This window comes from Thamnophis elegans, chromosome 3, assembly GCF_009769535.1.
Source record: "Thamnophis elegans isolate rThaEle1 chromosome 3, rThaEle1.pri, whole genome shotgun sequence".
NCBI lineage: Eukaryota > Metazoa > Chordata > Lepidosauria > Squamata > Colubridae > Thamnophis > Thamnophis elegans.
In genome coordinates, this window is record NC_045543.1 from 446,218 (window position 1) to 458,820 (window position 12,603).

At 37.4% G+C, this 12,603-nt stretch overlaps 1 protein-coding gene across 4 annotated transcripts in view; it reads left to right on the forward strand.

The window, feature by feature from the left end:
- The window catches only part of SNTG2 (syntrophin gamma 2), a 228,335-nt gene that overhangs the window by 113,146 nt on the left and 102,586 nt on the right, over positions 1–12,603 (forward strand). For all 4 annotated transcript variants that reach the window (XM_032213408.1, XM_032213409.1, XM_032213410.1 and 1 more), the window contains 2 exons: positions 2,273–2,316; positions 2,425–2,466. In XM_032213408.1, coding sequence (XP_032069299.1) covers positions 2,273–2,316; positions 2,425–2,466 — 86 coding nt within the window. The remainder of the gene's footprint in view (positions 1–2,272; positions 2,317–2,424; positions 2,467–12,603) is intronic.

A 12,603-nucleotide genomic window follows, 5' to 3' on the forward strand; every position in this document is an offset into this window, starting at 1 on the left:
CATGTAAATCTTAAATAAAAGGTTCCTTATCCTGGATGTATACATATAGATACATTATCTGTAGCTATAATCTACATCTGTAATCTACACATACAGATCAACTGTCCCTTTTGTTAAGCAACTCCAGAGTCTGTACTGAAACATATTCTCTCCAGTATTTCAAAAGATAGAGTGGAAACTCGGCTAAACATTTCAATCAAATAGAAATATTATACTTAGTTGTTAAACACCATTCAGACATTTGGATGCTTGCTGTTCAGTGTGGATGTAACAATTCTCAGGTAATTTTTTCCCCTACCATAATTGAACAGGTGACCACCCAAATTGTCTGGGACAACCTAGCCAATAAGACAAATTAAGTAAAAAGTTAAGAGTCCTGCTAATTCAGGCTAAAGATTTTTCTATCCCAACAAGGGACCTTTGCAAAACCCAATGTCGCATAAAGCCAACACAATTAGCAGAGGTGATATACTTAGTCTCTGGAAATGTGTCCGGTCTACTTTAAAAGCCATCATGTTACATTGTCTGATTAATTTTGCCCAAATAGAAAGGAAAGAATTGGTGAATGAAAAGAATCAAATAGAGGTTTTTCAGCTGTTCAGCCCAGTAGCAAGCAAGATGTCAGTAGAAAGTCACTTCGTTTTGTTACTGAGCAATAGAAATAGCTTCCCCCCCCTCATTTACTCCTGAACTCGGGATCCAGCTGTGACCCTTGCATTCGGATGTTTCTATAAGGATTTTCCTTTCTGCTATCCAACACAGGCTAGAATCCAGATATTTAGCCTTCCTCACCACTGGCCAGGATAATTGGAACTGCAACATCTGTTCCTCACTTCTAGGATATAGAGAAGGCAAAAGGAGGAAAGGTGCAGGGCGTTAAAAAAAGAGATTATTGTATGTGCTTTGGAGAACACTCAGAAGGAGCAGCTGATCCAGAAGGCAGCAATATGGGCAAAGGTTTATTTGTGCCATAATAAACCTTTTCTCTATGAGCTGCACTGACTCCCAGTAACTTTCCATGTGCAATTCAGGGTGCAGTGATAGCCTATAAAGCCCTCCGTGTCCTAGAGCCAGACTCTCTATGGGGTTGCTTCTCTCCCATTGTTTCAACTGTTACTCCACCAGATCTAATGAAACCTGCTCTGGATTCCTTCTAAACAAGACCGTCGTGTTGGATTCCAGAGTCAGCCCCTCCTCCATCACCCTGGATCTTCAGATGGCCCAACTCCTTCAGCTTTCATGAGACACCGAAGATCTGTTTGCTCAGGCATTTAGAGGGGTGGATGAGGTGTGCTGTTGTTGAGGGCTTTTTGTGAATTGTGGAATTGTAGTTCCTCTACATTGTGGGCTTCTGTGGTTTTTAATTCTTGTAAATGGTCCTGATTCACTTGAGCAAAATGTGGGCTTTATAAATCATATCAATAAATAATGGTACAATATAGTTTTGTCTCTAGTTTGTTCTCTGGACAATGCCAATTACTAAAGTACACTTAGAAGCAAATATAAAAAATCCTCATTTTTAAAAAAATCCCTCAAACATTCCCTAAAAGGCTTTCCATATTTGTGGTCCTGTTGGAAAGGGAGGCATTGGTGTTTATTGGTACACTGTGGATTGAACACAATATACTTTTTTCCTTTACTTAAAAATTTTACATATCCCACTTCTCCTTCACAGATAATAACTGATAAAGTTCTTAGCTTTCAATAATTCATTCCCTTCCCAATTATAGAAATATTCAATAAAAATATTTAAAACATATGGAAATTTATATTCATCTGTAGTAGCATAAGCCTATGAAACAAGAGTGTGATCCTTCCAATAAGTAGTACAGCAATTTATGCTTCTTCACTACACTATGAGTTGGCATCCACGTTAATTTTATTTTGCAGCTGAACTAATACTTCGGTGGACTGGATTCAAGTTCACACTTAATTAAATTCCTACCTCATCTCCTTTGATCATTACATTCTATGGACATATTTTCAGGAAGAAAAAACAAAGCAGAATTTCTACTTTGTTAAATAAGGATCGTGCTTCCTCCATATTTTAATGAAATCTATCATTAATGAGAAACCATAATTGTGTTCTTATAGGATAATCTTTTGTTAATGAAAAGAAGCTTTCATAATTTTCTTAGAAACCGTACCATTTTTTCAGTGAATTACTGTGATGTTATTTCAGCACTAACTTTCACAAAAATAACACTTTTGTAGCAGTGTAAAAAATTTTTAAGTCTCTCAAATAATTTGTGATTCTTTTATAATTCTGCAGCAGACCAGTCAGGAATGCTGTTTATTGGAGATGCCGTAATACAGGTCAGTTTATTCTATACACTTACTGTAAAATATGTTGCTTTTAATGCTTATAATAAATGCTTCATATTATTTTCCTAATGTTTCAAATAATCCCTTTATGATGTTTAGGTTAACGGCATAAGTGTAGAAGGCTCTACCCATGAAGAAGTGGTAAGTTGCACAGTGATTTCTTTTTCTTTCCCAGCTATATGTTATAAATTGCTCCCTAGATTTCTTGATACATATTTTTCAATGCATTTTTCAGAAAACTACAAAAACCATTGATTGGTTTTCAGAGCATACAGCCATATATTTTTGAAATTAGTCAATTCTAAAAAGCTGAATATACTTAATGATTTAACAAGTCTAGTGAAATGCTGGCTGAATTAATGGGAGAAGAAAGGTAATTCTATTGATAGAATTCTAGTACAATTTAAGTAAGAGATTAAAGGTGGTTTGGTGTAATGGTTAAAAGTGGTGACCTAGAAACCAGGGGACTGAGTTCTAGTCCTGCTCTAGGCATGAAAGCTACTGAGTGATTTTGGTCTAGTCAGTGTCTTTCATCCCAACTCACAGAGTTGCAGGGAAAATAGAAGGAAGAAGGAATATTAGGTATGTTCATCACCTTGAGTATTAAAAAGCAAGTAAAGTAAGACTGCAGAAAAAGTGGAATTACACCAAACCAAAATCTGTTGTTAGTATATAGTGCAACACCTGGGCCTTGCAACCATGACCTTCAATGCCTTAATAGTTTATTGCTGGCCTTCTGAAGAATTCTATCCTTCCATATCAACTTAAAATTGTTAAAATCATAAACTCACCATCTTAAAATGCATTGATGAGTCTTCTGTCTTCTTAGTATAATCCCGATTGTGAAACTCACATCTGAGAGAAGTGAGGTTCCCTCGGTTTCTTCTTTCCTTTGGATTAAATGCATTAATTCATGCTGTTTTCCAATTGTATTGCATAGTGATTTGATGAATCTTTCATTGGATGCTGCTTCCCCTGTCTAATTAGTTTGTGTACCTGTCTCATACTCACATATGTTTTCATGTTTTCACTTTTTATTTGGGGTATCATCACTTTTCAAATGATACCTTTCAAAATCCTTAGCTGATATAGTTACATTTTTATTTTAAGTGCATCCACTCTTTTAGTAACAGAAGAATCACCTGAAAGGCAGAAAATCAATTTTATAAATATATTTATAAAATAAATCAATGTGAAGCTTGATTTCATATCAGAGTTACTGTAATTTTCGGAGTATAAGACGCACCTTTCACCCCTCCAAAAAGAGGGTGAAAATTTGGGTGCGTCTTATACACTGAATGAAGCCCCACCAGAGTCCAAAAACGCGAGGCATGGAGGCAGCGATGGTCTGTGGCAATCCCTGCAGCCTGGAGCAGCTGATTGGAGGGGTATTCTGGCAGTCCGATCCACCCGCCAATCAGCTGGGCTGAATCAGGCTGCAATAAGTGCTGAAGCTGACCTGGCTGGTCAGAGCTTTCAGCAGCCATCACATTCAGACAGCACAGTAACTGATTCAGCAGGATTCAAAATCATAATAACACACAATACATCACCAAAAGCAGGTTTTTCCAAGGTAGCAGTAAATACAAGCAAAACACAAGCAGTTTCACTTTCAGTTCTCGGCTAAGCCAGGCTCCTTCCTGTCTCCTTCCTGACTCACACAGCAAATTTCAGAGTCCAAATAGCCCTCATTGGCTGACTCGGTTGCTCTGCCTATTCATTGGCTGACCTTGTTACCATGTGTCAGCTGAGCACCATGGAAGCTGGTAGGCAGAGGCAGAATTTTTTCTTCTTCTTATTTTCTCCCCAAAAACTAAGGTGTGTCTTATACTCCAGAGTGTCTTATATTATGAAAAATATGGTACTTCCTTTTGAAAATGAAATTTGACTCTTTTGGGTCATTATCTATAATTTCTGTAATATTTGTGCCATGGCACCATTAATATTTTTCTTTGGAGAAAACAAATAACACTGCATTGGTATCACATACCTGTTTTTTTAAAAAAAGCTTTTTTGCTACAAATCACTTCATTTGTCATGATAAGAACTTAATAACTGAAAAACATCATGCCCAATTCATGATAATTTTAGTCACATTCTAAGCAGTTAAAATGATTATAGTAACTATTAACAAGGATTAAATCTGAAACAATATATGCAGTCTTATTCTGTTATGAACTGAATCAAAGGATTTTGTGAAAGGAAAGGCCCAAATTAGCAATTAATGCAAAATCATTTTTTATTATTTCCTTCTTAAAACAATTGAGGGGTTGGGGGTAAAAATACCAGTGAAGATTGCTGGCAGCAGAAAGAGAAGAAAAATGCCCGTATAGAGGCCTTTCTGACTTACAAGTTATAGTGGTGCATAGGCAAAGATTCCTATTCATTCTCCTACAAAATCTAAGTTATGCCGGATAGTCATACCCTCTGGAGCTCAGAATGGGGGAGGGGCGGTAGACGATGAGGTCCTTCGCAGCAGCTCCCCTCAGGAGACAAAACAGTGGGAACAACCTGTGACATTCCTTGCTGTCTTCTTCATTGATGTTGCTTGCAGGAAAGTCACGCATGGTGATCATGTGACCATGGCTTATTTGTGAAGATGCTAGTGTTTATTTGGGAACCCAAGTGCATGGATTGCAATCACATGATCACTGCAACTTCAAAAGAACCTGTCATAAGCTCCCCTCATTCAGCATGGTCATAACTTTGAACAGTCATTGAATGAGCAATCATAACAAGGACTATCTGTATAAAAAATAAGAGGACATACAACACTATCAGTCTCTCAAGGTTTTCTTAGAGTAGCCAAACTAAATAAAAGTAGGTTTTGTCTTCATGTGGAATTTGATTGTCTGGTGTACCTAGTGAGAATTACAATGCACAATGTTCACTCACCATATTTCACATAATTAGTTTTTAAAGTGTGGTAAAGCTGGTTAAGGTGCATCCATCCTGGCCTCCCTTGAACTCTTAGTGGCTTTCGATACCATCCGTCCTTATATCCCTCTGGACCGACATAGGGGATTAGGAGAGTAGAAAGACAATGTGGCAGGAGTTCTGTTCCTTCCTCCACTGGTCCTTCCTTGTTGATGTTGATAGAGAGAGAATAGTCCCAGCCCCAAAGGGCTCTACTTTCTCTGCTCCTGTTTTATGTATACATTGAACTTGCTACTCAGAGGGACTCAGTTATGCTCTGGGTTAGTGTCTGGAGGCTACACCAGCCTAAAAAAAAAGGCTCAAGCCCTATAGGCCTGAACAGTTATGGTTTGGGGGAACCTCTCCGATTTGAGCATTTGTCATTTTTGGCTCTGAAATATGTAGCATTTTCCCAGGTCCTTCGTGTCTTTGGCTTCTGTTCAAGAACTGGGGAAGAACTCGAGCTGGAGAGCTGGAGGGCTTTTGCAGGGTTCCATCTTTTGTGCTAGCTGTTCCTTTTCCTTGTTTATTGTCAGTCATAATTTGCTTACCATCTATCAGCAGTACAGTAGTCCTCTTTAAATGGGGTTGCCCTTGAAAATCCTCAGAAGCAGCCAATGATCCAGAACGCAAGGCACGTGTAGATAATGGGAATTCTCAATTCAACCGTGTAACAATCTCTATGAGTTGACTAGCTTCTTTGTAGACTTCGGAGTTCAACTCAAGATGCTGGTTATCAGCTGTACAATCCTTCATGGTTTAGGGCAAGACTATCAGTCTCCTATTATTTGTGTGGTTTCTGTGAGTTCTGGCAGAGGAAGGTGTCTTCCACATTCTCTCTGTTAAACAATGCCAGGTAACAGCAGCAGGAATGATGTCTTCTCTGTTGTAATATCTGTCCTATGGAACCTGAGCACAACCCCTGAGATCCAGATGGCCCCAACCCTTCCGTTTTGCCTAAGGCCTTAAAGACCAGACTCTTTCCCCAAATGTTGGTCCTTGGTGAGGTGATTGGTTATTTGTTGAGTTTGCTGTGTTAATGAAATGTTGCTTTCAATTGTTTTTTAAAATTATTATTGGGTTTATTTTATTTATTGTTAGCCACCCAGTAGCATGTTTATCGGACAACCATGTTAATCTGTTAAATAAACGGATAAGCAAGTTAGCTAATAGTGCATATATGAAAATCAGTTTACATATGAATCTAGTTATGAGATCTTTTCTTTTTTCAATCCTCTGCTGTGATTTTCTTTAACTTATTATGTACTGTTTGTTCTAAAATGGAACAATGTGATGGCATTTGTGGGAGTTTCTGTGTGTCTGTGTTTGTTTTGTGATGTGTTCCAATCAGTTATTTCTCACTGTGCAAATAATCAGTGTTTTCTATTGATACTTTTAGAAAATGTGATGCTTTGATCACCAGGTATCACTGATGCTTCCCTCCCATGCTTTTCTCCTCCTGTGTTGCTCCAGATCAGTTATACATCTGCTCTGCTTCAGCGACACAGTTCTTATTTATTCTACCCAGGTTTTCATTTCATCCTGTCTGACCAAACTTGCTACGGACACAGATTTCACTATAAAATTGACATTCTTCACCTAAAAATATGTTGGTTATGTCACCATCCAGACCTTTGAATAAAACAGCTGCTCTAAATGGCAGCCAGAAGATGTAAAATTGAGCAAAAGTGACCCTGTGATAAGATGTCACTTTTATTTTGAGGAGTTCAACAAACATCCCAATTCACTGGGTACATTTTTCATTTGCTAAAGAGCATTCACAAAAACAAAATATGATGAGACAATTTGTTTGGAAGTATGTACGCCTTCACTGTTCAGCTTCTCTGTAGTAATTTTCAAATTTAAATGGTTTCTGAACCTCTTTCTTATACTCTCTCATTTTGTTTACTTTATAACATAGAGTTCATCTTATAACAAAGAATACATATCAAGAATGAAAACCACATACGTAAAGAAAAAGTTTAATCAGTATGTCCATAATATAACTGTGAAATGAAAGCAAGATTGTGAGGGAGAAGGGTGAAATTAAATTTCACAAACAGTAAAATAAATTCAACCTTTGTAGTATTGCAACCCTCCAAAATGACAATTAAGTGACTTTTTCCTATACAAATCTGAAATGGAATTGAGACTCGGGCTCAGCAACAAATAAATATACCATCCATCACAAGTAGTTGTATGAACATTGAGAAAGATATGGGCACTTAGAACGTTTTTTTAAAGGAACGCATTTCCTCACATTCTCTTTCAAGGTTCTATAGAACGTATGCTCCAAATACTAAATATGAGAAAGAGCCCAGCCGTCCATCTTTCCAAGGTCGGTAAAACGAGGGGCCAGCCCAGATGGTTCTAGACAGCTCAGAAAGTGCTGTAAATATAAGTTTAAGTGCTATTGCTATTACTATTCTGTTAAACATTTATCAGCTAAATATATGTGTGTCAGACTCTTACAAATAATATATCCTTGCTAAGGCATGTGGTACGGGTTCAACTAAGGCTGATGATTTAGTTAACACTTTCTTAATAAAAAGCATCATTTCAAAAGATACTCATGAAGGGTAACAGAGGCCAATAAGAGACTCCTAGGATGATTATCACTGCTTAAAGACAACTGTGATTTCAAAGATAAAATGACAGTTAAGGAGCATGACTATAAACCTGAAAATAAATTCCTACTTATTTGTGTCTGATTGGAAAAATTAAGCATATTAAGTTATACCTACCGGTAACTGATGAAATCGAATTGTTTGTACCTTGGAAGAAAGTTTTCCAAACACGAGAAAATGGCTAGAGAAATATTAAGACTTGCAAATGCTGCTCGAAAGAAAGTGGTCTTTTCTAAGAATGGATGTATGGTTGAAGAAACTAAAATATGTATTTTAGGGGCTCCTACTCACTTTATTATATGTGAGAGCTGGGTGTGTCAGAAGAAACATAAAAGTAAGTTACTTGCTGTGGAAATGAGATACTTAAGTTTATGTAGTACAACCAAAAAAGTTATGATCAAGAATGAATGGTTGATGAATTAACATGGATCGTAATAAAAAGTGAAAGAAAGAGGTATACGGAGGTTTTCAGTATTCAATATTACGGAGAAAATGAATAGCATGTAATTCTAAGACAAATATATGAAAGAAGAGTGTAAGGGTTGAGAGAGGGAAGAATATTAAGATTTAGAAGGGAGTGAATACACTGTATTGATGTTTCATTAAGTTTATTAATTACATTTTGAAATCAAAATGCAGTTACAATACAATACAATAACAGAGTTGGAAGGGACCTTGGAGGTCTTCTAGTCCAACCCCCTGTCTAGGCAGGAAACCCTATACCATTTCAGACAAATGTCTATCCAACATCTTCTTAAAGACTTCCAGTGTTGGGGCATTCACAACTTCTGGAGGCAACTTCTGTTCCACTGATTAATTGTTCTAACTGTCAGGAAATTTCTCCTCAGTTCTAAGTTGCTTCTCTCTTTGATTAGTTTCCACCCATTGCTTCTTGTTCTACCTTCAAGTGCTTTTGAGAATAGCTTGACTTCTTTGTGGCAACCCCTGAACACTGCTATCATGTCTCCCGTAGTCCTTCTTTTCATTAAACTAGAAATCCCCAGTTCCTGCAACCGTTCTTCATATGTTTTAGCCTCCAGTCCCCTAATCATCTTTGTTGCTCTTCTCTGCGCTCTTTCTAGAGTCTCCACATCTTTTCTACATCGTGGTAACCAAAACTGGATGCCGTATTCCAAGTGTGGCCTTACCAAGGCCTTATAAAGTGGTATTAACCCTTCACGTGATCTTGATTCTCTCCCTCTGTTGATGCAGCCTAGAACTGTGTTGGCTTTTTTGGCAGCTGCTGCACACGGCTGGCTCCTATTTAAATGGTCGTCCACTGGGACTCCAAGATCCCTCTCACAGTTACTACTGTTGAGCAAGGTACCACCTATACTGTCCCTGTGCATTTGGTCTTTCTTGCCTAAATGCAGAACCTTACTCTCTTCACCATTGAATTTCATTTTATTACATAGTGCCCTTCCAATTTTTGATTGATGAAGTGAAGTTGATGAAGTGGGTATGGATGTGATGGAAGGAGGGAGTACAAAGGTCAAAAATTATGGAACAATACAATAAATAGTATTGCGGTAAATTAAATCTGGTACATTTTTCCCTTTTGGCTTATCTTTTTCAATTTCTTTTGCTTACTAATACTTACTCCCTCTTGAGTGCTTTGTAAAATCCCAAAAGGGAAGTGTGTGTGTGTGTATGTGTGTGTATGAAATACGAACATCTTTTTTTCAATCTTTCCATATTTACTTTTCTTTGTGCACATTGTTGAATAGACACATTGGCAGGTAGTGTCCATTGCTGCCCATCTGTGCTTTGATGGAATCCATTTGGACAGACCTTATATTTCTTTTGACTGAAATCCATGGTGGATTTTACAGCCTGAGTTGTTTAATCCTTATCAATATTTTTCAACATCCCTTTTGCAAAATAAGGACCCAGCATTTGGAAGTTGTTCTGTGTCTATCGAAATTATAACAGAAACTACGATTCCTTTACTTTCTTGGAAATGTCTTCGCACTCACTTTTGTTTTGCCCAGAGAATTGTAGTCCTTTTAGAAGAGAATAGTCATTTGGTCAGGAACATTTCTAATGCCTCCTGGCATCACAGCCATTGGAGATGAGGGTGTAAACATTCTAAAATTCCTTAACTGACAAAAGAGAAATATAAAATCTAACCATTGGCTTAGTATGCAAACTCTTTACACTGTTGTCAGTTCTATCCCCTCTCCTGTTTCCAAACTGTATAGCATTTTGTTTCATGGGTTTCTTATCAAACACATTTTTTGTTTGCTAACTCCATTCTAAATCTAGGCTGCAGGTTAGGAAATAGGATCAAGCAAGCTTATGAGTTCTGCCTGCATCCTGCAGCAATATCTCTATTTATCATCTCTATCTATGGATGTGCATGTCTGTCTGTGAGTGTGTGTTTCAAAACGTTTAAGGGTATAATTGTGTTACTGATAGCAAAGCATTATTTGCTTGCACATTTGCTATGTTACCAATGACTCTGCTCTCAGCCTACCCCAAATGCTGCTGGCACTTTCTGCAGAAAGGGACATACCAGGATGATGAGAGCCCATTCATATTTTTTTGTGTGGAGTCTTTTGGTTAATAGTATCCTTAACAAGTGATTGCTATTGCCTTTTGATTTAGAATAAGAAATAAAAGGAACCTTTATAAAGCAGAGGTTAATTAATTTCATTATTAGTTGATGCTTGAGGACAAACTATCTCAAAAGTTGACAAAAAGAAGCTATGATCTTATCCAACAAATTACTATTTATAACAAAGACAGAGGTGATGCTGGTGCTTTTCTGAAGACATTTCTTAGCTACCAACCAACTAGTTACTGTGTCCACTTCAATACCCAGAATAATATTTGTGTGAGTCTTCATCACACAAGATGAAAATCCCAAGATTTTCAAATGAACCAGATGTCCAGCTTTAGTGAGTAAGGAAATTTCTCAGTATAGTATTCTTTGGAAGTGATAGAGAAAGAGATGTCTCTTTTTATAACCTAAGCCAGAAATTTATTAATTTTTATTTTCAGTTGGGGGATGTACTTCATGGATTTCTTATAGCCCCAACCTATGCTTTTGGTTAAACTTTACATTTTTGCACCTATAAAAATGCTTTGTTCCATTATGATCTTTTAAACTGTAACTCATCACTTTCCCATTAGAATTTTTTTGACATACATATTAAGTTAGTATCTTCCTTTTTTTGTACTTTATCTGCCCATTTAGCTATAATGGAGATTGGCTTTCATTTGTCTCTGCAGAACTAAAATTAATCTGTTTGGGACAAATCCAGGAAGATTTCTCACAGTCAGCATCACATTCAACTTATTTACAAAATAATTGCTAATTATCTACTTTAGAATCATCTTAGTATTGTTAGTTTTTTTTTATCTGTCCCCCCCCCCCCCTCTTTTTGAAGACTAATGATAAACAGACTTTATCAATTGGAATATTGAATTGGCAAGAATAAGATGGCTTGGCCCTTCCTGGCTTCTCATTCATTTAGGAAGCATATTCAGAATATTGGCTCTATAAGGAAAGAATTGATTGGGTGTCCATTTATAATATTGGCACTCTCTCTATATATATATATACTTTCTTAGCTTAGTGAAATGATTGCATAACCTGATGCTGTGAATGTTGCCTTGTTTGTAGTCGGTTTCCAGTGATTATTTGATGACATCTCACCAAATTGGTGTTGGTTCTTAACAATCAGACGCTGATCTGTTCCTAACCTGGTCCTTCAGATCTTCAAATGATCCACTCACCTCCGCTGTAACTTTGCCTATCCACCTTGCTGCTGTTTGTCTTCTCTTTCTTTCCACTTTTTTCCCAGCTTTAAAGCCTCCTTCAGAAGCCCAGCTATTCACATAATGAGGACCCGGATTGTTGTTGGGGGCGATATGCTGACTCTGTAAACCGCTTAGAGAGGGCCGAAAGCCCTATGAAGCAGTATATAAGTCTAACTGCTATTGCTATTGCTATAATGTTTCTGAAATAAGATAATTTGAGGCTGGTCATTTGTGCTTCAAGTGAGATCTCTGAGCTGATTTTTTTCATGATCCATTCGCTTGCTTGTTTTCCTAACCACATTACTCTCAGGTGTTTTCAAAGGAGTCCATATTTTTTCTATCCTGTCTCACTTCCATAGAATGTTAGAGGAAATATCATTGCCTGCATTTTTCTGATTTTTATAGAAACATCCCAGCCTCTGCACATTTTTACACGGCTTTCATGATTATTTTAGTAGGTATTATATCTGTAGGATATTTCTTGACTGCTTCTTCTTTACTGCCAATGGATGTTCCTAAAAGGCAGAATCACACAGTCTCAATGTATTTTAGGGTAGGATATAATTGTGCTACATGACAATCCTATAAATTCCCAGACGAATAGACAATTCCTCAATTAATTAAAATATCAGGGACCCATAAAAGAGGTTATCTGGCCATCTCACCAAGTTCAATAGGCTAGATTGTCTCCATAAAAATTGGACTATGCTATGAGCCAGGGTGGCTCAATGGTTAGAATGCAGTGCTGCAGGCCACTTCTGCTGACTGCTGTCTGCCCATAGTTTGGAGTTCAATTCCAATGGGGTTCAAGGTTGACTCAACCTTCCATCTGAGGACCCAAATTGTTGAGGGAAATATGCTGACTCTGTAAACCGCTTAGAGAGGGCTGTAAAGCACTGTGAATCAATATATAAGTCTAAGTGCTATTGTGATTGCGATGATGGGAATGAAGTAGTGTATGTAGAGTTGA